Source organism: Diorhabda carinulata, chromosome 4 (assembly GCF_026250575.1).
Source record: "Diorhabda carinulata isolate Delta chromosome 4, icDioCari1.1, whole genome shotgun sequence".
Taxonomy (NCBI): Eukaryota; Metazoa; Arthropoda; class Insecta; order Coleoptera; family Chrysomelidae; genus Diorhabda; species Diorhabda carinulata.
The window spans coordinates 9,900,467-9,926,609 of NC_079463.1; the positions used below are offsets into that span (position 1 = coordinate 9,900,467).

General features: G+C 33.1%; 1 protein-coding gene across 4 annotated transcripts in view; it reads right to left on the reverse strand.

Annotated features, from left to right (window-relative positions):
- Window positions 1-26,143, reverse strand: part of LOC130892214 (uncharacterized) — a 222,824-nt gene that overhangs the window by 145,228 nt on the left and 51,453 nt on the right. For all 4 annotated transcript variants that reach the window (XM_057797452.1, XM_057797451.1, XM_057797450.1 and 1 more), the window contains exons 3-4: window positions 22,137-22,460; window positions 5,412-5,522 (exon numbers count right to left, since the gene is read on the reverse strand). In XM_057797452.1, the coding sequence (XP_057653435.1) occupies window positions 5,412-5,522; window positions 22,137-22,460 (435 nt within the window). The remainder of the gene's footprint in view (window positions 1-5,411; window positions 5,523-22,136; window positions 22,461-26,143) is intronic.

Below are 26,143 nucleotides of genomic sequence, written 5' to 3' on the forward strand. Positions count from 1 at the left end.
TTTATGTCCTCTACACGATACTCGATGGCACTTTGAAAATTTGTTAAAACAAAATTTGACACTGTACTTGATATACAGAGAGTCTCTGATGACGATAACTTCGATATCGAAACATGCGTCATACAGGGTAATTGCGAATTACTAACTTAAAGATAATTTCAATTCCTTGGTAAATGGTCAATAGAAACATAGCTTTCAAAGAGAGTTCATCAGTAAATGGTTAACATAATTAAAAATGCAACGTCTGACTTAATATAAGGCTTAGTGGGTTTATTATTACTTTTTTCCTATGTATTTATGAGTTTCGCTTTCTGTCTGGTAAGTTTCTCAAAGGTATCATGAAGAAACGATATCCCATAGCCTTTGTTAGATATTATCATAACATTTACAGGGTCATATCAATTCTTATTCATACAATTAATATAAGTAGGTAAAATGTATTTCTACGAATACGGTTAAGGGATCATCGAATTCAAAAAGTCTTTTCTTCAAAAACATACAAGATATACATTTTATATAGTAGAAATATTAGAAGTAAATAATTCTTCTTCTTCTTACGTTAGGACTAGGTCCTGTATTTTCATCAAGGGTTCGTCAGGAGTAGTTGGGATGCTGAGGACCAGCTTTCATACCACTTTATAGGTGGTCGTCCAGGAGGTCGAGTTGTGTCTGGTTTCTTTTCTTTGCAATTTTTACTAACCGTTCATTTGGCATTCTGTCAACATGGTCTCTCCATTCTCTTCTGCGGCTCCTTGCCCATCTTACTATATCCTGAATATCGCACATGTCCCTTATTTCTTCATTTCTCTTCCGATCAAGTAACGTATGTCCTGTTATTGATCTCAGAGTTCGCATTTCTGTTGTTCTTAGGAGCCGTTTAGTGGTTGTGTTCTCCGCTCTAGTTTCTATTGCATATGTCATGATCGGCCTTACGCAAGTTTTATATATTCTAATTTTACATTTTGTGCTCATGTATTTATTTCGCCAAATTAAATCTCTAAGGTAACCTGATATTAATGCTGCCTTCGTTGTTTGTGCTTTTACTTCTTTCTTTAGATTTCTATCGCTTGTTATGTTTGTTCCTAGATATTTGAAGGACATCACTTGTTCTACACTCTGATCGTAGATCGCTAGTTTACATCTTCTCGGTTCTTTAGATATTGTGGGAGATTTTGTTTTTTTGTGGATATTTGCATGTTGTACGTGTTCGCTATTTGTTGGAATTTATATAGGAGCCTCTGTAGGTTATCTTCGTCTTCCGAGATGATTACTGCGTCATCAGCATAGCATATTATTTTTATCTCTTTGTCTCCCAATCGGTATCCTCTCCCGGCTTGCTTTACTTCGTTGATGATTTTGTCCATTATAATATTGAACAGGATTGGGCTTAGGCTAACTCCTTGTCTGATACCAGTTGCCACAGGTATTTTATTGCCTAATTTGTTTGCCGTTCTCTCAAAGGTATAATTATCGGTGTTAAGTTTTTCTAACTCTATGGCTTTTTCAATTATTTGGCGCATTATAAATATAGCATCTATAGCAGATCTGTTGTTTCTGAAACCTTTTTCTTCTGCTAAGACTTTAGTGAATAGTTTCAGAATCAATTGTGGAATCCTCCTACCTCTTCAGTATTTTTATATCAAAGTTTTCTGAGCAGTAAAGCTTAAGATACTACCAGTGCAGTTGCTTAACCTCTGAAAACAACACTGTCTGCTTCACTGCTAAACCTGGTCATAAATGGATCAAGCAATCAAAAGGAAACTCTTCATTTCATACTAAGATCTTTTCTAAAATTCATTCCGCATTAATTTTTGTTCAATATTATCATTAATATTACTAAGAATGCCTGGAAAACTTTTTTGTAGTCATCTTGGGGCATCCTCTCTCTAGCTCTCTCTCTCATGGAAGCTCTAAAGCTGGCCCGTAGGCCGGATCCGGCCCTTTCGCTTATTTAATCCGGCCCGTTGAGAAATCTCGCATGCAATTTTTGTTATTTGCAAATATGATAACAAATAGAAAAAGTGAATTCTATGGTAGTATTTTCATTTTCTTTCTTTAAAAGCTACGTGCATATTATATAGGGCAAAAATTATTCGCAGGTAATTTATCATTACAGTTATCTACTAACTATCAAATTTCTTTGCCCTAATGCTTTAAAATGCCACTTGTACTGCTTTTGACTACAAACTTTCTTGAACAGGGAAAAAACTCCACCCGAAACATTCACGTATCTTTAGCATATGGTCTCCGAATCAGGAGACATTTTGAAAATCTCATTACGGCTCGCGCTTAGAAGTATTTGCCCATTTCTGCTCTAAATGCTTGAAAAATAATTAGAGAACCTCTAATAGTGCGGAAATGGTCTTTATTATGAAGATTTTGACTTGTTTGCATCTATAAAACTGGAGCTTTGTTTGAAAACTGTTGTTAGAGATTCTTAGTGGCAACTAATGTCTAATTTCAATTTAATCAATGTTTTATGGTACCCGCTACTTTGTGAGAAAAACCGTCACGTAATGGACTTTCCATCACTTTATATAAATATTTTCTCACTATTTATTTGTTATCCACTCAATATATCTTCCATTCGAATGAAAACATTTATCGCGCACAAAAATAACACAGTATCTATTTCGCGTATCGGAAAGCTGGAAAGAATAAATATGCATGAACTATTCAGTTCGTCTCTTATATAAACAAAAACACTCCGAAATATAATTTAAGTTCAGCCTGTATTTAACATGTTACGCATTGGAAATTTTAATTCTCGGACGTACTATCGACTAGGGGAGAGAAACAGTCTACCCTTTTTACTATAAACATGAAAAAATTCCCCCTATGTTCAATTCCAGGAGAGCCTTAAGCCAATTCCAAACATTCAATAATAATTTGCTTTTGGAAATACTTGAGAATAATATGGCAATTTTATGTTAATATCTGAAATAATTTCAGTTTTGCATTTTTTTCATCGAATATGGTAATTTGAACAATTTGTTCCAGTCGACATTAGTAGCAAATACTTTACTGAACTATTTGCTGCTTCTATCTGCTTATAGTTCAAGAATAAAACCTTGTAAGTTTGGGCTACATTCGCTTGTAGTTCAAAAACGCAGCTAGAATCTGAATATCGGCGAAGATTTCTACCTTTTCTCTTTTTCAACATATACGTAATATAACTGATAGAATTAGGTATAATGCTGGTCATCAAAAAGCTAAATTATTATCTTCACAAAAAGATATAAGAAACGCCCAACTGCGATCTGAATAGTAAACAACTTATTACAATATTTAGTTTTCACAATCAGTGAATCATTCAAAATTATAGATAAACCACAACATTACACAAAAAATCAATCGCTTGGAATTCCTCAATCAAAACGATTACTGAATCGTATAATACTGCAAAAAATGATAAACGTATGTAAGGTATCACACATAATTCAATTTTTTCTATTACTATCAGGTAAGTAATTTTAGTAAGGATTTGGGTTCACAGTAGTTAATTGCGAGCTGTCCAAATGTACGGTGTCTTAAAGATGAAAATAAAGTATGTGGCAACGTTGGCTTCAAAATTAACCTTGCACTAGTCGATTTGTAGATTCGGTAAACCTGATAGTTTAACTTCCATATGCGGAAAAATCTACAGTGTGTTCGCATCAAATATAATGCCAAATCTTCACGGTATTCTTGTGGAAATGAAAAGGAAACATATCCTTGAAATATGTTTGGTCCGATCATTGGAAAGATTTTTAAAAAAACGTGGTTTTAGATATAAAACAGTGAATAAAAGAAAACCAGTAATAGAAAGTATTCGTGGAGAAACGAATATATAAAAAAAAATTCGGAAATATCTACTATCTACTACTTGGATGAAATATGAACAGCCACGATACTGAATATTGCCAACGGTTACAGAAATCCCAACTTAGATATAAACAGTGTAATTGTATAAGATGACGCCTCGATGACACTTCCATAGAAGACATACAGGAGTTTCTACTTGAACAAGATTGTTATTTCGAAGAGCATTATATAAATAAGCAGTTTATAGAGATTTTAGAAACAATTATTCTGTAGACGAAATGGATAACAAGATTGGTCACACTATTTCAAAGTTACCTCTGTACTACTATATTTTGAATCCAATCGAATTAATATGTTCCCAACTAAAAAGATCGACAAAAACTAATAAAAATATTTCCCCCTCCGATGTGGAACGGAATTGAAACAACAATTCATCTTTGTATTTAATTTTACTGAAATTATCTTCGCTCGTACAATTCTTCACGATTATGGTTTTATTTTTTGATATTTAGACATAATATTTTTCGATGTTGTTTGGAACCAGGGAGTTATTGTCCGTCTGAAAAAGTTTAACGAATATATCGACTATCAGAAACACAAATTACCAAGTAACTAATTTCGGTAGTCAATAAATTTCATATTCAAATGTGTAGTAGTACGATCCTGTTTTATCCCTCTTCTCATATACGCAACGTCCGGTTGTGCGGTCATTTGCAACAGCCATTAATTCACCTATAGTATGAATATAACGGGCGAAAATGTATTTTGACCATTTAGGAGGAATTTTATGATGCAAAAAAAACTTCATTCGGCACTTATTTGGTTTGCTAGTGGTGTTTTAATTTGGCTTGCAATAAGAATTTATGTCATCAATGAAGGTTATATATTGAACTGAATACGCTTTAGATTTTTAGAAGTTTTTGAATGTTTCAACTCTATAGTAAGTAAATTAAAAAAAATACTATAATGTATAATTATATTAAGTACGCTACTGATTTCTGTTTCATCCAGGATCTGGTAATACGCTGTAATCTTCCAAAAAGCATAATCCCGTAGTTGGCAAACACTACCAATAAAAAGACCGCCACTCGAGCTTTAACTAGTAAATCTTCTTTGTGAAATATTGGAGGTTCTTTTGTCTAGATGAATGAGCATCAAATATTTATTTTGTAAGTCTGCAACCAGATTATTGAACTTCCAATATACAAATATCTTTAAAATATCTTCGCAGTTTCATCGTGTCTCAATATTAGTACTGTTGAAATAAAAACGATTCAAAATCAATACTAGGTAAGATCTTTCTTTAAAAATGTGGAGAACAAGAGCATTATAATTTGGTAAAGCTAAATAATAAAAAAAAAGCTTGTAATTTTTCCCTTTTTAAGTCAAACAGAAAACAATCTTCGAGTAACTGTCAGCAGAATTGATGCGCCAGTTCAGATTTATATTTATATCTTAGTTCGTGTGTGGGATCGAGATTGCAACCACAACAAGAAATATATAAAAAAAAAAAATCAAGTAACGAACCGAAAAACGTCGTATTCAAAACCGCACTTAAAAAACCGGTACGACCGTTTCGACTAACTCTTATTTATGTATCTACTTACCCTATTAAGTTGTTTGGTGAGCTTGTTGATGGTCTGTTTGTCTCTTAATTCGTTTCTTTGAGAAGTTTCGAGTGCTGATTCAACTTCCACTATTCGATTTTCGAGAAATGCCTGCAACAAATAAGAACAAAGATAAATAGGAGAGTCGGTGGCGAAGAACTTCATATAATTAATCAAACGTCGATGTTTGGTTTAGATGGAGAATATATCATTGGCGTTTACATAATCTATTCAGACGCCACAAAATGACAAATGGTACTAGGTATCAATACAAATAAACGGAAATTAAAATATGCTTGGAATTTTTGAATTCTTGTAGTGTGTAATGGATAAACATTAATTTTGTGACGACCACGCCATTTGAAAATAGTCAATACAGATATACATTTCTCCGAACAATTTCCTCAATAAAACAATAATCCTTGGCCCCTGACTAACCGATACTTAACCCAGGGAAATCCAAGTTACCTTATATTGAGAATTCCCAGTCATCTTTCTTTTACAATCTTTTTAATGTCCTTATAACATGAAATTAAGTGAATTTTGTACTATATACCTGGTAGACGTCTTAGGAAAAACCAACATATCTACACGAACCCTCGCGTGACTTTTGAATCTAAGAGAAGTTCATTCCTTCTCGAGACAGCAAAGCGAGCAAATCATTGAGTACCAAACAAGGACTGTACGACGGATGGCTCATCAAATTGATGTTTTAACTGCTCTAAAACGTTTCTGTTTGAATTGATGTGTGACAGCTCGCATTTTTGAGGTGGACAATGATTCGTCTTCTACGATTGCTTTCCCTGATTTTGTAGAACACTTCTAGCAAACAAATGTTGCTGTACTATTCAGAATTAACCGTTCTACGTTGTTGTAGTGAAACATGTCCAGTAATTCCGAAAAAACAAGCGACCATTTGCTTCGAAATGGTTCGTGCGCAAACAAATTTTATTGAATTTGGTCGATTCAATCGATTGTTGTTTATTTTCGGATTCATATGCATAGATCCATGATTCGTCGCCAGTCACTATTTTATAGAACTCAAATCGAAGTTGATGGGATGTTGGTTTAATCCACGTCGAAACTTATAGAAATTCGTCGCACGAGAATGTTCCCAATTTAATTTCATTATTTGACCAAGATCAATATTTCAAGTCTGTAAACAACTCAAATGGCATTCGTATGGCAACACGTTCTGAGTTTGTATGTATATTAAGTTAAGTTATTAAGTATTTTAATTATTGTGCTACTTTTTCACCATCGTCGTCTTTAAGATAAGCGTAAATGCACGAACAGTTCCATTTGAATACTTCTAATTGAGGAAATTGAAACTTTCTCTCTATCAATCTTCTTACACTTCTTCAGCCTTCTTTCTTATAGTAATAAATCTAGCTTCTCACCTGTTTTTTAGCTATATTCATTCGTGGTTACTTCATAGATCTTCTATCTTAATCTTTGAGCTTATAGTCTTACAAGTTTTTGTTTTTGCAAGAATATTCCACTTCCTTTATCTTTTTATGAGGTGTCCTGCCGCACTGTCTTCCTCTATTTTCTTTTAATACTCTACATGCTTTTTCTTTTGACTTCTTGATTGTCATTGCAATATTTTTGATTGTGTTGCCTCACCTCTTACTTATTTCTTTATACAATTTATAAAATTCATTGTTTGATCCTTTAGTTGTTTTCATGACGAATGAATGTTTCCATACATAAATTTTTTATTTTTAAATGATACGAGTTAAAAATTTCACGTAGAAAGTATAAAAAATTCATCATATTATACTGATGTAATGTAATTTAATAATATTTCTCGCAGATGAGACTTTTAAAAACCATTCTAATCCTTCTACTCCTCAGGTGCTTTATGAATCCGCCAAAGTAATCAAAATTCGGATCATCTCGAGTCTGCTACCCTACCTGGAAAGTGAATACACAAAATCCTGAATCTTAGATATTAGTTCAATAAAAGGGAATACATCTCTTCCAGGATTTTGATATATTTTCTATTGTTGCGATCGAGGAAGGGAATTGAATATCATACGTTCTTAGCTGGAAGATTTATTAGAAATGAGTTTTCAATAGAACTCCCTACCTTTCAACGAACTTACTCAAGCGTAAAAAGTGATAACGTTTCTAAATTCGAGGCGTCGGCGTCGCGACTAATCACAAACGATCTGAATTAGCTACGATATTCGATTGATTCTTTTCAACATTTTACAAATACGATTTTACGTACAAGAATACAAAAATACAAGATTTAGTACATTGTACATCCTCAAATGACTTGTTACCATCATCAAAATATTTAACAGTTAGTGTCGATAAAGAGAGAGTGACAGAAATGCTTCATTGTTAAAAGATTGTTTACAATAAATAAAAATTAAATAAAGATACAAATAAAATAAAAACTGAATATGTATACGAGGTAATAATTTGTATTAAAAATCAATAACATTAAACATATATTATTATTAGAATACAAATCGTTCATAGGTTAGAAGGTACTTTCCAGTAAATATGCCTTCAAATGCGGGAAAAGATGTTATAGTTCCGATATCAATTGGCAAATGATTGTGCATTTTTTGCATTCTAAAGTATTGATCCCTTAATTAATTGTGAACGTGCAGTAGGTAAATAAAGATAGTGCTACGCGTTTCTAAATGGATAGCTGTGCAATAATCTAAAATTGAAGAAACGTACTTACAAATTAGGCAAATGGATTCAAAGTCTCACCACATGTACCCTTGAAGGGAAGAGCATATCGGAAATACGACTCAATAAAGCGCAAGCTCTGAAAATTTCTGTAGACGTCTGTCCGAGCCATCTGCGCAAATCTTTCAGTCATAAATTTTGCCGACAGACCGTTATTCTTCGATCTTTATGTTTACCCATTTGCTGTTGGATCCCTATGTTTGTCTTATGTTCTGTCCAAGATATCCGCAGCATTCGCCTGTAGGCGTACATTTCGAACGCATCAATTTTCTTCTCTGTGGCCGCATCCATGGTCCAACTTTCGCATCCGTACAGAAGGACAGGAAAGATGTAACTTCGAAGCATTCTGGTCCGGAGTTCCAGGTTGAGATTGCGATTTTCCAGAAGTGTTCTCATGTTGTTCAGAGTTTTCCGCGCTTGCTCAATACTTGATCTGATTTCGAGTTTTGGGTCGCATTGTTGGTTGACGAGCGTGCCCAGGTATCTTAGAGATGATACTAGTTCAATGATGTTTCCATGAAGTCTTAGGGTGGCGTTTCTTTGTAATTTTGAGAATACCAATAGTTTGGACTTGGAAGTATTTATATAAAGGCCGAATTGCTCACTATATACTACAATAACCTCCATAAGAGATTGAAGTTGTGGTATTATAATCATTAACCCAATTAATATTATAATTAACCCAATCGAAAGTCTTAGAAAAATCACAAAAAGTTGTTGCAATGGAGTGATGGGTGTTTAGGCTAGAGTAAATATTATTTGGGAGGGAGGATATAGCATCATTTGTGCTTTTGTTACTTAAAACCCCAATTGAAGGGTAGTAATTATTTTATTTTTAAACAGAAATGATAAAAGCCTCTTTCTGGCCAATCTCTCTATGATGTTAGATTACGTGGATATCCTTCCTTACGCAGAGGTATAATTATTGCGTCTCAAGATAATTTGGAAAAGTGTCATTTTAAAATGGAATATTTATTAAAATTGTTAAGTTAATTTCATATGCATTCCAAAATATTTTTAATGTAAGTCTATTAGTACCAGATGAGGACTTTTTCTTGATGTCATTAATTGTATTCCGAAGTTCTGCTAAAACTATCCCATAAAAATTATCGCATCACTCATTATTTTTTAAATATTTTAAATGTGTCTTCGAATTTTATTATTACGAATTAAAACACCAATAGATAAGCCTTTTGCAATATTTATTTTATAGCATTTTAATCTACAGAGGACAAAAAGTTTGATTTACCAAAACATAGAAAATATCGAAAAAATTGTACAAAACATCTACACAAAAAAATCAACGGTGCTTGAACTAAAACCAATCAATGAATTTCTAATAGCCGCTCCTCGCTCTAATTACAGCTTCTATTCGTCTTCTAAGGCTTTTAAACAGGTTCTGGACGTATTCTTGTGGCATGTTTTTCCAGAAGTTAAAAAGAACATTTTGAAAATCATATAGTGTTCTTATTGGTGCCGGATGTTGCTGAATTTGCTATCCTAGATGGTCCCAAACATGCTCTATTGGGTTAAGGTCCGGGCTATATGCAGGCCAATTCAGGGTGGGTATCTCGACATCTTCTAAGTACTGCTGATCCACTCTAGCAGCGTGTGGACGAGCATTATCGTGCATTAGCACAGAGTTCTCACCGATATCAGGCATATAGGGCACTACATGGGGTTCTAGGATATTGAAAGAAATTCCTCCCCAAACCTTGATAAAGACACCACAAAAGCTTTCAATTTGACAAAAATTAACCCGATCCTGCCGTTCACCACGTCGCCTATATAATGGTACACGTCTACCTGATGAATACAGACAAAATCATGATTCATCCGTGAATAAAATATTGGACCAATCTTGAATATTCCAATTTGCGTGTTCTTGAGCAAATTCCAATCTTGCTACTCGATGTTCTCTGGTAAGATGTGGACCTGTAGCTGGCACTCTGGCTCGTATACCTGCTTATCTGAAACTATTTCGAACTGCTTGTAGGCTTATTCGGACATTACGAGTAGCCAACAGATCTGTTTGTAGCCTTCGAGCGGTGGTATGTCTAATTCTTAACGCCGTTAACCTCAAATAACGACCATCTACTACCGAAGTTACCCTTCCGCGGCCTTGTCCTGGTCGTCTGGCTAGCTGCCCGGTTTCTTGGTAGCGAATAACAAGTCTGGATATGGTGCTTTATTGAACTCCAATTACCCTGGCGACGTATCTTTGACTGCGGTCATCTTGTATGAGCGCGATGATTCTAGCGGCTTCTTCATTCGTCACATGTCTTGTTAAACGTTGAGGCACATCCATTATTAACAAAATAAATTTAAATTTTCACTATACAATAACACAATTTGCTTAGAAAGTTGTCGATCTCAGTGCTTGTAGTGTTAACATGTAAACCAATGTGAATCGTTCATCAGTTATGCATGGACTGATCTTCAAGGAATTGCTAAGAGAACAGATCATCTATATCTCTTAAAGGTTATATTAAAATTATTTATAGAGCATATAGACATTTATCTTTAGCATGGTATTCGTAATGTAATTTTTTAATACAAATTCTTGTTGAATTTAAAGAAGTCTCTCGTAATAGCAATCCCAACTCAAATTCAAACATTGTTGAGGTTTCAAGTAATAAACTACACGTCTGCGGTACTTTTGTGATTAAGTCACGGTTATAATAATTATGCGGCCGTATTCGTGGGATAAGCACGATGGGAATGTTCACTATTTGTTCACCGTGAATTTTTCATATTCTTTCGAATTATATCATAAAAAAAAGATTACATTGGCGGTACAGTTGCGGTTGGAATTTAAAATACATTTGAATAGTCGAGTCATATAGGCGGCACAAACACGCGAATGAGTTGAGACCGATTCACAAAAACTTGGAGACCACTTTAAGATCAAAAATCTATGTACTTCGCAACAGGTTTAAAGCCTCTACAAGAACCACATTCTTCTATCTTTGGAATATTGGAGCTCGACTCTTAAGCGTACCATGGGAATGCTCGATTTAATACAGAAGAGAGCAATTCGACTTATAAGCAATGTAGAGTTGACTAGAAACTTGGACAATTTGAAGTATAAAAAAAAACTGTTTTACCGATACTACCACGACAGATACTCTTTCGAGCTGTCCAGCATAATCCCACCTAGAGCAGTATTTGGAAGACCTACTCGACAAGGAGACGTGGCTCATTAACATCGAGTTCGCCTGCAGACAACATGAACGAAGTACAAGTCTGTGAAATCAGCTACCAAGGCATGTCTTTTCCGAAAACTACAACTCATCTTCAATTTAAATATCGACAGGCATCTCGATAGGGTTTTGTCTTCAAATTTACTGAGAAGAAACGGAAATAAATACAAAAATACAGTTTTTAATACACTGTTAGCATTTGAATTCCATTTTTTTTAAATAGCACTGACTAATTTCATGTTTTATTTGTTACACATCAAGTTTCGAGACACTATTTTGTTCTTATCAATGTTGAGTTGAATGATGAGTTTTCTTGAAGTTAATTGCTTAAGAAGTTGGTGAAAACTACAGTAAAATCTTTTATGTTGCCGTAGAAGATGATTTTTTTCCAAAAGTAACATACCATCATATTCTACGAATACCATATATAAAACATTATTAATGAAAGCATATTTTCATAAATCATAAACGATGGATAATTTGTTATACAGAATAATCAAAACTTCAGAAGCCAGCATGGTTTTTTTCTAATAATTAATTTGCTTTAATATTTATATGTTCTTAAGAATTTTAACTTAAAATTTCGAATGAGTTGTCAAAATTATAGTTACCACTATTCTAAACTATCTAGATTTATTATAAATATTACTTTCAGTGAACTTCACAGCTGGATAGAATATTTCAATGCGGATTCAATGATATACATGTCGAGCTGTCATATTATATTTATCTGCAAGACTTTACACGACTTCTCTGTAGGTAGCCTCATTACTCAAAAGAATTAAAGACGAGAACGAACCATTTACATTCCTCTAAACTGACAGGACAGGCATCGCTCGTTTACGATAACATATTAACAATCTATTGTTATCACTTTTGCAAAAGTGAGAAGATGTCATTTAATTTTTTAGTGCAGAAGAAATGAGTGTTAAGTTAAATCCAAGTTTTTGGAGTCACCAACTTGAGAAATTGAGAGTAACTCGATAGTAATTGATACATTTTAAGACATAATTCTATTTATTCTGAATTCTCTTCCTCCAACGCCAAATTAGAACCTCCTTATACGAGGACAGTCCCAGAAGTACCTGGCCTAACCTATAGATGGCGGTAGTTGCTGAAAAAATATATGTTTCAAGTTTGAAGACGCCACGTATTTGTTTGACAGCCATCAATCGTGAACATTACCATGGAATTTGTAAACATGGATAAAATGTTCATCTTATTTGAAACAATGGTTTTATATGAAAGGTTCTATCCCAACCAATATTAAAGCGTAGATACCATACTTTAAAAAGTACTATATCTCATGAATTAGAAAGAAATAGTTAAAATACTGAAAAAGATGAAAGTGTCTTAAATATTCCCCAAACAAATTAGCACGGATACCAATTTTGCAAACGAGAAAGTCATATTTCTAGACGATGAAAAATTTTCGACACTAGCAATATAATATATGAAGAAAAAGCAAAATTCGCTGATAAAGTTCTGGTCTGGTGTGCGATTTCGACAAAAAAGTTAACCAGACCTTATGTGGGTCGAGTAAGAAGAAAAATTGTAGGGTCTAATATTTTTTATCGGTATGCTATTAAGCAAACGCAACTCAAAATTGGCTATAATAAAAAACATACTTCTGAACCTCCAAATTGAAGATTTTTTTACTTAACAAAGTGTATCATGGAGAGTGCCAAGCCGAAAGTGAGCAGCAATGAAAGCGTAGAATTTTTAGTAGATTCTATTCTAGGTGAGACTGCTTCGTTATCAATAGTAACAGAGTTTAAAGGAGGCCGTACGATCTGCGAAAAACAGCATCGCAATGATCGACCAAATGATGTGACGACTTCAGAAAAATCCACAAAGCGACACTGGACGATCGTCGACTGAAAGTGTGAGAGCCTGTAGATATAATAAGCATTTGAAAAAGTGCGGTACATCGCATATTAACTAAAAATTTGGACATGAGAAACCTGTGTGCAAAATGGGTGCCGCGTTTGCTCACAATAGAACAAAAACGACGTCGTGAAGATGTTTATATCCAGTGTTTTGCAATGTTTCACAGAAATTTAGCCGAATTTAGCGCCATTTCATAATCACGGGTGAAACGTGGTTCCATCACTTCATACCCGCAAAAAAGAACAATCAAAACCATGGACTGAAAAGGGGGAACTGGCTCCAAAGACTAATCCATCTGCAGGCAAGGTCGTGGTGTCGGTTTTTTGAGATGCGCATGGGATAAATTTCATTGATTATCTTGAAAAAGACAAAACTAGCAACGGCGAATATTATGCGAGCTTATTGCAATGTTTGAGCCAAGAAATCAAACAAAAGGGCCGCATTTGGCTAAGAAGTTATTTTATCAATACACCAGCTCATACATTCGTTATTTCAATGGCCAAAATTAATGAATTAAGGTTTGAATTGCTACCTTATACATCCCATTAGCCATATTTAGTTCCCTCAAATTATTTTCTGTTCCCAAGCTTGGAAAATTGGATCAGTGGACAAAGATTTTCCATCAATGAAGAGGTGATGTCGGCAGATAATGGCTATTTTGAGGAGCTTGACAATTCTTATTATAAAAAAGTTATCGAAATTATTGAACTTCGTTGGGAAAAGTGTATAGAACTACAAGGAGGTTACGCTCAAAAATAAATATATTTTTTGTCAAAATTTTATGTGTTCTATGTTGGGTCAAGTAATTTTGGGACGATCCTCGTATCTCGTTATCATATTTCCTTTAGTACTGTTTTCTCTAAAGCATATTACTGATCTATTTAGTCGCCCTCACACCCTTCTTGTTTCTTTTATCAATTGCTCAACTCTACTCTATACTAAGATGTATTTGTTCCAACTATTTTCTTCTACAAATGTTTTTGGCTTGTGAATTCTATTGAGATATGAATCTTCTTTAGCTAGTACATCACAGGATTTTTAAATAAATACGTCACACTAGATCTTAAAAATTACATGATTAAACATCCTCACAAGACAACAACTGGAGCCTATTTAATTGTAAATTAACTTGTCATCTAATTTGTGTTGTACACTTTTATCCTCTACTTTATTAAGTAGTTCAGCATGTTGTTGGGATTCTGATTAACTATTTTTATTGTGAACTGTTTATTGCTTGGTCTTTGTAATCTTCATAGTCTAAGTAGCTTCTTAATTTGTTCGAATACCTTCTTGATATCAATATAACAGATGCTGTCATGATAATAATTAATTGTAATAAGTTTGAAAATATTCCCATGCTTTATCAGTCGACCAAAACAAACTACCCTTCCCCAACAAGCTAAAATGCTTTGAGTTTGAAGATATTAAGAATAATGTGTAATATTTCAGTTCCTCCCTTTATATCGATATGTTACTGAGATTTGTTTGAAAATAAGAGGCTTAAGTAGTGTTGATTCAAGTATTAATGCAATTGGCGTAGCTACCGCCATCTAAAATGTTTCAAAATTTCTTATACATAGACAAGACAACATGCAAGAAATTGCAAGCAATTCCTTGCAAGATCAAAATATTAAGAGCGCTTGACATGATGCAATACAATATAAAAAGCATGCGCAGATGACGTGCAGTTGATTGTTTCATGCAATATCTCGAACATGCAATATTATCGGTTTTGTGTCGTTTTTATTGCGCGCAAGCTGCAATTCTAGCGAAAAATCTGCAAAAACTTTTGACTTAACAAATAACTTGTCCATAGGCTCCAAAATCAACGCCACTGACCTTTTGTTATTCTCATTTTTAAATCGGTTACAAAATATTAAACAAAATTTGAGGTTAGGGAGTTGTTTACTTTTACTAATGGGTAGGAATAATGTCAAGCGACCTGCAATTTTCATTTATGCAATATTCTTCAATTTATTGAACGTTATATTGCACTATGTTAAGCGGCCTTTAGAAAATAAATTATATCATAAGGGATTGTGTCTTATAAAAACAAAAACATTTTTATAGCAAACTTTATTTTCTTAATATTCTTATAACAAATTATAAACATTACAAATTACAGTGTGGGAAGAATGAATGAAATTAATTTATTATTTCGGTTACTATACAATAATTATAGAAAATACTGAAATTTATGAAATATAAATTATATATTGACTTTCTTTAATACGTAAATGAGATTTCTGCTTGGTGACATTTAATATTTAGAAAACCAATTGTTATATTTGTTTTATATGTATAATGATAAGTTTCACGTCATTATTTCGATACTTATTTATGGCCTTCTACTTTACTCATAATTATCATTTTATATAGTTTCTTACACTCGCATTAGTCCTTTATAAAATTCCAAATTTTTTCTTAAATCCACTATCTTTAAACAAATTTGTATAAATGATTCGATACACAGGGTGTTTCTATATTCGACCATAGAGAGATCTCAATAAATGATTCATTTATAGAAATCTCTGTGTGGTAGAGCGTTGTCGATCGAATATAGAAACACCCTGTATAATATTAATTATATACTAGTTGAATACTAATTATATAGTATTTAGAGCATATCTATTGATTTTCTATGTATTATAATACATGCTTCGATAAGAAATAGAAGCCCACCTTTTTAAATTATCGACAGTTTAATGATTTCTCCTCCAACATAATAACAATTCAAATTGAATTACTAGTTATATAGAAATATAAAAGCGTATTTCGCTCGTTAAAAAAATAACCAAAACAAAAATCCACTTGAGCTTCCTAGAAGAAAGCTTTAGTGCACCAGATTTTCCATTATGAAAACAAAGTATGCCACCCACAGACCGAGTTTTAAAAATGAACTGCTAGACAAACACACTTTAATTATCAACTGTTTGAAATGTATTCGAATCGAGTCTGAGAACAATGTCGTAACGTGTATAGGGTCTAAAAGAAACTCTCGCAAGTTATGAATGGAAATTATTACAACAAATAAAAAACTCCGATGGTTCGTGATTGTTTCAAATCCGGATTCATAGAAAACGATTTTAGTAGCTCCGCTTTAACGTATGTACGGAGGTTACTACTTAACAGTAGTCACTGGGGACCAGATTTGGATTATACAGTGGATGAGGAGACAAATCGAAATGTAATTCATTCAATTTAACCAAGGTCGATTTTCCTTGACTATTGCATTTAAACGATCCAACAACTCTACGTTTTGCGCTGATATCAGTTTCCAAAGAACTGAACTTATCCACCTCCTTAACAGTTTATTATGCCCTTATTGAGTCGCATCTCCGATATGCCCTTCCCTTCTGGGATACGGGTAGTGCGAATCCTCAAACTACAAAAGAGAGCTGTTAGATAGTTACTCGGACTAAACACCAGGGCTCATTGCGGGAACTTCTTTAAAAGATTAAAAATTCTGACTCTTCCTGCCTTATTCATATTTGAATTCATAAGCACGCTTCTCCAATTTCAGAAAGGTCGCTGCACAGCTATCCAATTAGGAACGCGGAGCACGACCTTTACCTACTTACTTCACGTTCAGAATTAGTTAAGTGCTCAATATTTTACAATGCAAAAAAATGCACAATCACTTGCCGATTGACATCAAATTGGTATTATCGTTTGCCGCATACCGCAATAATTTGACGGCATATTTACTGGAAAGTGCCTTGTTTGGATCCATGTTTCATCCATTGTCACATCGATACAAAAAATCTTATTTATCACGTGAAAACATGGCCAAACACTACTTGGAATCATCAACAAGTTGTTGCTTTTGATCGACTGTAAGTAAACGCGGCATCCAATTTGAAGAAAGCTTGCTCATGGTCAAATGCTATAGGCATCAGATATATCACACAATTTCAATTTACGATTAGAAATAACCAATTTGTTGACTTTTTTGATGTTTTTTGGAGTAACCATCTCAATTGGACGACCAGAACGAACCTTCAGTATCATCGGTGTATGTAGTACCATGTTTAAATTCATATAACCAATAACAAATGCTTATTTTTGATGGAGAAGAGTCCGGATAACACTTTTGAAGCCATTGCTGAGCTTATGAAGTTTTTTTTTCGTCAAGAAGCAATAATAAATTGTTTTCAATCCATTGTTTTTAGATAACAAAAGTAACTTCACTTAAATGACTGTCATGGAATTTTACACATAGTCTTTTTAAAGTTGATACTTCATAAACGTCATGTGAATAGTAGCGCCATCTGCGTGTAAGTCACACGACTTATTGAGTGAAGTTATATAAATATTTGTTTTTATTTGTTATCTCAAAACTTTTATATAGCATTAGCAATTCTCGTATATATATAGTTACTAAGGCCGAAAATAACACAATAATTTCATAAATTCTTGAAGCGATCAGTTAAATTCGAATTTTTCATCATTTCATCCGAAATATATAGGAGAATTTTCACGGTAATTCTTGCCATTGTTCCTACAAATTTTAAATTAAATTGATAAACGAGGCAACCCTGAAGAAATATCACGTCTACTTCCATGCATTCCATTTTTATTAACGGATATTTTTATTTGTGTATCGACCATGACAAATAGATTTTTAAAGTGGACTTCCTTCAGGTGATATGTAATTAGGGCATAAAAATAAACAACGATTAAGGAACAAGAGATAAACCATGAGCTACTGAATCACCGACATATTTATATATATTTTTAATTTTTTTACATGATAAATTAATTACATTCTTGTTCGAAGTAATTGATATGGTTATTAACATGATGAATTGCGACTGTTTTTCAGTCAGTCATTTCACCTTAATGCAGTTAAAGTTTGTTAAACATATTTCCGACAATCTGTTAGATGCTAACCAATTGTTTGGAGAGGAAGGCAAACCCCACTGTAGTCAAATATTGAATTACAAAGAACGCCATTACTGTAAAGGATGATGAAGTAATTGTATTCAGGAACAAATCTATTAATTTCCATCATTATTATTTTGGTTCAAATGACATTTGATGAATATTGAAAATTTGCATGCAACTTTTTCTTGAACTTGTTCAACTTTTATAGGTATAAGCATGAAATCCACACTTTTCAGAAAACTTCTCCTAAATCAATTCAATCTCCTAATCAGGTAGTTAGTTATATATAGCCGATATCCACCCCCATGAACATCTAAAAAACCTTCTTCACCGGATCTCGTAATGCCGTTGGTGCAAAAAAATACTCGAAAGAGGCGGTGTAATCCTCCTAGTTGGGTCATTTCGGAGGATAAAGGACTAAAAAGATCTAAGCTGACCGTCCACGCGTTCCCCGAACCCCGCTCAAAGATAAAGATAAGTATTATGGAATTTGGAATGACGTCTAGAGGGGGACGATTGAAATGGTAGAGATTTCTCAAGAAAATGACCGCAGGATAAGTGAAAACAGCTTTTTCCACAAAACTCTAAAAAGTTAAAATGGCTCTAAAAGGGATATCTTTTTTTTTTAAATATTTTTAGAGGCCAAAAAATAAATAAAAAAGTTCTTTTTGTGAAATAACAGAAGTTATCATGATGTAGATCAGAATTTTCATCTAGAACCAATTTTCTTTTGGAAATATATATTGATAAAATTAGAAACGATAAATCCGAACAACTGGCAGAATGAAAGTTTTACAATGGAACTTTGTGAGACTGCAGGATTCACGTCGCTTTCTTCCACGTTTTTCGTCATAGAATGACCAATTACTTTAGATCATAAAATTAAACGAGGCATATCAATTGTGAAACGCTAGTGGTGCAAACGGCAATTTATGGCTAATTTAGGGGTGACAAAGTCCCTGGAAAATTGGCTTCAATCCAATCTAAAATGCAAATATGTTCATGAAGTCTTTGAATTCAATTATATCCTTTTTGTCGCTAGTTGCTTAATTGCCGTCTTTATATTTCCAAATTGATTTTAAATACATATTAAGAGACATGGGGGTTGTTTTCTATGAGTTTACGTTGAAAAAGAAAATTCAGAGCATATTTTAAAAAATGGTACAACTTGAATCAACGTAAAAATATAGTTAAACCGATTTTGAAAGGTGTTGGATGTTCAAAGGTTGATTTTTTTCATCGTTTCGGAATAACTTGGAAGGAGATACTTTTGGGTAGAATAGCGGTAGAAGGCTTTAAAAGAAAATTGAATTTTATTCCTTTCAAGTAATTTGGAGGAAGCATTAAATAACAATTTACGTTTAATGTCATTAAACAAGAAGTTCTATTGAGTGAGCAAATTTTTTAAGCACAGAGACGGACAACATAAATCAAAAGGATTCGAAATTTGTGGCTACATTGAGATTTGGTCTTATATTTCTAACAATCTATGACATTGAAGTGGAATCGGGATATAAAAATACCGAAGCAAAATTACAAAAATGATTATATATTATAGAAACGATTTTGGATTCAATGGATGCGCATATAGAGGATAGAAGAATGTAAATTAGAAGCTGAAAGGCAGAGAAAGGAAAGGAATGAAACTCACAAAAATGAAAAATATTAACAAAGGAATAACTTTTCTACTTAATAACTTTTTATATGAGTTTTCCAGGCTAGTTATAAATTGTTCTCCACTCCCAAAGTTTTCGCTTCACCTATTAACTTTTCAGATTTCAGAGTCTCTAGAAATATTACTGTTTTTTATATAAAATTTCTGAGCTTTCGACTAATTTCCCAGGGTTTTCGGTAATTTCTCTTAGAGTTTCTACCATTTTTTTGTTTTTTACAAAATCTTTCAGAATTAATACAAATTGTTATGAGCTTTCTACTAATTTTTAGGGTTTTTTAGAAATTTTTTATGTTTCATACGTGTTTTACGGGATTTAAAGTATTTTCCAAGTTTTCTAGGGGATTCTACGATTTTTTCTGGGATTTTTCATAATTTTTCTATAAATTTTTTAAGTATTATTCTATGAATATTCTGAAGAGTTTTTACAATTTTTTGGTTTGTCAAATTTTGAGTATTTCCTCTAGGAATTTTTCGGACAAACCTTACAAGTATTTCCAGGGCTTTCTACTTCTTTTCTAGGATTTTATAAGAGATTGAAAAAATGTTCTATTTTTTTTTTGGGGATTTTTTGGGGTTTTCTACAATGTTTTCAAGTTTGATACGAGTTTTCTAGGCTTCCTTATAAATTTCAATCTATTTACAAAGTTTTCTTATCTCCTATTAACTTTTCGGTTTTTCCAGGAATTTGATAGTATTTATTATAAAATTCCGAACTTTAGACTATTTGTCTTCAATTTCTCGTGTTTTTTACAATTTTTTTATATTTTTTACGTATTTTCCAGGACTTAAAAATAATTTTTCAATTTTTCTACAAATTTTCTAGGGGTTTCTACGATTTTTTTGGAATTTTCCTCGAACTTTCTAGATTTTGTGGATTTTATACGAGTTTATCGAGCTTTCTACGAATCTCCTAGTGTTTTTACAGATTTTTTTTCTTTTTATGAAATTTTGAGTGTTTTCTACCCACTTTTTAAAATTTCTAGAAATAGAAATTTCCAGAGTTTTCCTACAAATATTTCCGGGTTTTCTACTGCTTTTTCAGGATTTTTTGCAGATTTTCTCATTTTATTGAGTGATTGAAAATGCGTGAACAAAAAACAGCAAAAACAACTAATGAAAAATGTTTTTTCATGATTTTCCATAGAAGTTTCATGAATTTTCACAGTCTTTTCTACAAATTTTCATATTTTGCTATCAAAGGGTATCTACGAAATTGACACTGGGGTCAAATTGAACTAATGTATTTTCTATTTATTTCAATATCATAATAAATAATTGTAGTACATATAAAACTTTTAACTGAATACGTCTCTGTACGTCGAAAATAAGAGCGAAACCCAATAAGTCAGATTCAAAATACATCAAAAAGCTTTCCAGAGACATAATTTCAAGTTTTCTTCTTTTCGTCGGTCTTCCTCTATTAATTTTTTAATGGCTTGTGTTGAAGGGAACTTTAAATATTTTCAAGTATAACTTTTTTTTCAATATCAACCTATTTATGAACCTTTATATTTACGAATATCTGTAAATACACAGATTCATTCACACATTTTTGCAAATCACATACATATTTTGTTTTATCCTACTTTACATTTGACTTTATCTTTATGAAATCTCTTGGTGTGATTATACGGTATAGTTAAAAGTAAAGAGATTAGTATTTTTTGGACTTTCTTAATTATGAAATGATGATGAAATACGAAACAGCAGAAAGTTGATACGAAAATCTTGGACCTCTTAAAATATCTAATATATCCCTAGAAGCTAGAAGTATAAAACGCTTCAGTTACTTCAAGAAATTACAGTCTTACAACTAAAATCTACATGGGTAAGTTGTAACCATAAAATATTATAAGATGAAATATATAATAAACCGAATACATAACCTCACTTATAAACATCGGAAACTGTCTTCAAATCATATTAAATTAATGACGTGCATTATTACATCGTGATAAAGGTAATGATCATTTTACAAAGTGACTGATATTGTCATTGTTATAGTTAATTAGTTATCTTAATTGGAAATCTAATTAGGAAATTATCCGCCTGCAGGTAATAACGTTTTAATGATATTTGTGGTAATAAATATCAATTTAGGTACTGTTCGTTTTTATTTTCATTAACGTTTCACGATTATTTTCAAACGATTCATTTTTTATTAGAATATACATGCAAGATCATTTAAATCGACGCCGAAATTTGAAGAAATGAAACTGTTTTTGCTATAAATTGATCTGGAAGAAACCTCTGACACTGTCGATAGAGAAGTTGTGAGAAGCTTTAGAAACGAAAAATATGATTCTTAAGCTTTAAATAAAATTGAAATCTGATATTTGAACAGATAGCGCCACCTACTTGTATCTCTCGGAAGGTTTGCGAATCTCCTTCCTGTTCGTCTGTTTGTAACCCTCTAGTGACAGTTATCCTCGCTCCAGTGTTTGGAGATTGTTGTGTCGCCGGCGCCGCGGTTGTTACGTGATCAGGAGGCGGCGGCACGGGTACGGGAGCGTCCTCTACCTCCTGACGGATGAATTGAATACGACCCGCCTCTACACAAATGTTCGGCGCTAGAGGGTAGCACGAATTTTGAGGTTGCGGCGACGGAGGTCGATCGGAAATCGCAACAGGTGATTTTTCGTAACATATAATCGTTTGCCTTGAATCGAGAACAGGATGAACCTGAAACAATTGATAATCAATTCATAAATACTTAATTTTTGAGATGGACAAATAAAAACAAATATTTATAATTGGAAGTGCTTTTATTGTTTTTCAAAATATTCTCCATTCAGATTAATACACTTTTGCATGCGTTTGAACAAATTGTCGAAGCAATATTTCCATTCCAATTAAGGTACCTCCAAAACATGTAATTTGAACGCTTCAACCGCTTCTTCAAGAAAAACGTTTACCACACTATTTATTTTTGATCTGCGGAAATAAGAAGAAACTATTGGATGCCAAACAAGGACTGTTCAAAAACGTTTTTGTTTGAGAGCTCGCATTGTTGTGGTGGAAAATTATTCGTCCTCTACAATTGGTTTCCTTGATTCTTTCACTGTCAAACAAATGCTGGTGTACCATGCAGAATTGATCGTTTTACGTTGCGCTAAGAAGACGTCCAATTATTTGGAAAAAACAGGCCACCATTTGCTTCGAAGTATTTCGTCCTTCTGTTGAATTTGACCCATAGATCCATGATTCGTTTTCTGTTACGACTTTATAGACGTGTTTTAAAGCAATTTAATTTTTTCAGCATTTCTTTGTACCAACCGACACAAGCTCTTTTCAAATTATGCGGTATCCAACGCAAACCAATCTTTTTGACAGTCGAATGTTTATGTAATGTTGAATATATGCGAGTGGAACTTACGCCCATATATGCCTCAATCTCAAGGTATGTCAAAACAACCGATTTTGGACGACCCTCACGAAATTAATCCTGTACCGAAGTACTACCACGATTGAATTCGGAAAACCAGCGAGACTCGGTGGCAGGAGATGGAGGTGCATCACCAAAAGTCGAAGCGAGTTGATCCCCGTTGAAAGACATTCAAAATCATGTCAAACTTTATTATAACAATGTTGCCATATCGCAAAACTTGAGTAGGAAAATAATTAACAGTCTCTGTCTCGATTCTGCCTAAACCTGCTTGGTGTATATTGATTGATAACTACGAGGAATTGGAAATTAACGAGGGGCGGAAATGAAAAACATTTACTATGAGTGGATACTAGTGGAGAATGAAATAATATTTAATCGATAAGTTTTGTTTTCCCACGTCCGTGTGTGTCGTAACGTGTCATCTTTTAACGCAATTATAAAATATTTTAACAAAATTTTCTCATGTCAATTTCTCCGATAAACTCTGATGAAGAGTATTAGTGAAGAAAGTTTAAACAGCACACCAGAAGATGTTGTTGAATCGGCAACTGCAGCGACTATGAATCTTCTCCCTGAGAAGTATTAAAAGGAATATAATTCTTTTATGGAGTGGCGTTCTAAAAATGGCGTAAACAGCTTTATTGAAACTAAATCCAAAATGTGGGAGTCTTTGGTCGATTTGTTCAAAACTGAAATAAATGGTAAATAACGACGTAGACATCATTAAATACTCGAAATTCATTGCATATTTGAAAAATAAATTAGTTGGCTATAGAACAAATCTAAAACATTTGCCCATGAAGAAATTAATAAGTTTCTGTTGCAAGCTCCAGACGATCATTATGTCATGCATAAGGTATGACAGCAAAAACGTTTAATGTAAGCTTAGATATTATTTGTAACATCTTTCAGGTTGCTTTAATATTCGGAATCGCAGGAGCTCTGCGGAGGAAGTAATTATATAAAATGAAATGTAACGATATTAATAATACCGGAAATGTTTTAATTATCACAGTACCTGATACAAAAACTCATATTCATTCCTCGATTTACTGTTATTGGTAAAATATTTGACCATACATTAAACTCGGTAAACATTTATGAATAAAATAAAAACCAACGACCCACAAATATCAAAACAGATCATTTCTTTGTGCAGTATAGAAATGGAAATACAAAAGTGGTAGGTATCAATACTTTTTCAAAAATTCTATGGCTTATCGCAACATATTTGAATTTACCTAAACCAAAAAACTATACTGGGCATATATTTCGACGCTCTTCGGCGTAGATTCCGGTTGTGATATAATTCAGTAAAAGAAGCACGGTGGGTGAAAATCCAACACAGTTGCGGAGGGTTACGTAGACGACTCAATAAAAAACAAAATGGATTTCTAGTTCGACTAGAGACAGCATTGTGAATGTTCACGATTCTACCAACAATCCAATAAGTACTAATACTTAACTATAGTCCAAGTTATTTCTTTGAACTCGTTAAATGTTGCCAATTCAAGTACCAATAGTAATGTAACTCGTTTTTACTTCAAATTAACAATGCTCACAGTACTTTTAATGTTACTATTACAAAATAAAAACAGATAAAAGTTTTGTCGACTTTTTTTAAGTCTACCGACGTAGAAACAATCTTGTATGAAACTCGTGAGTAAAGTAATAGTTTTTTTTCACTCGTAGAAATTGCCGCGGTCAAACCGTCTTACTCGTGAGAAAAAGTATTTCTTTACTCAATTTTTGCGTAAATAATTATTTTATCTTATTTGGACGCTAAAGAATCATAATAAAAGAGTGTCATTACTAACGCTTTAATCGAAATAGAAATTTACCCCCCGGGGTAATGAATTTGTGAATATAATCATCGCTGTACATTTATGGAATATAGAATTACTGTGGTTTTACTGTATTATATGTTTCCTTTGTTGGTTGCCGGACAGCAATTGGTAGTTGCGGTCAGCTGTAAATTCAAGCGAACAATGACATACGTTTTAAATATCAATTCGACTATGAATGTGTATGTTCGACAAACAATATTAATTCTAAATGAAGTGTCCTTAGTTAAAATAAATAATTAAACAGTGATTTTACGAGTTCAAACATTCTTTCAATAGTTATATATTTACATATATTTATTGGAAATTATTTGGGAACGGAAAACAATTAGTGGTTGATTCCAAATATGAAAATATATTTGTTTAAATAGAATAGGAAAATTTTAAATTACAGGATGAACGTATATCAATATTTATTTTTTTATCGGCCTTTCTTGCATGTTCTTTAGTATTCTTTCCACCTTTTTCTTAGTGCTCTTACGAGGGTTGCTTCTTTATTGTTTTGCAGTGAATTGTTGTTTAATTTGGGGTTAATATATATATGATCCATGATTCGTCGTTTGTCACGATCATATAGACGTGTTTGAAATACCATAATTGATTTTTTTCTTAGCACAAATCGACACGGGCTTTTTTAAGCGATTGTCAAATTATGCGAAATCCAAATCATACAAATCTACTTGGCAGCCAAATGTTTTCTGACAGAATAGCCGATTTTGGACGACCTTCATGAAATTCATCCTGTAGCGAAGTGCGATCACGATTAAGTTTGAAAAAATCAGCGAAATACGATGGCTCGAGATGATGCTTCATCACCAAAAGTCGAATCGAGTTGATCCGCTGCTGTCGGTTTAATCCACGTCGAAAGTCATAGAAAAAAATGTTTGTTTGTATTGATTTAACTCCATTGTTTGACCAAGATGAATCTTTCAAGTAATCAAGTATCTGTAGACAACTCAAATAACACGTTCTGAGTACTTTCACCATTAAAAATATCAAAAGACAATGTCAGATTTGACATATTCACATCAGTGTTGGTATACCTCAAAACTTGAGTAGCAGTCCTCGTATATATGTTATGGAAGGAAATACGAGGATACCATGGAAATAGCCCTTGGTTGGCGGAAATGTCT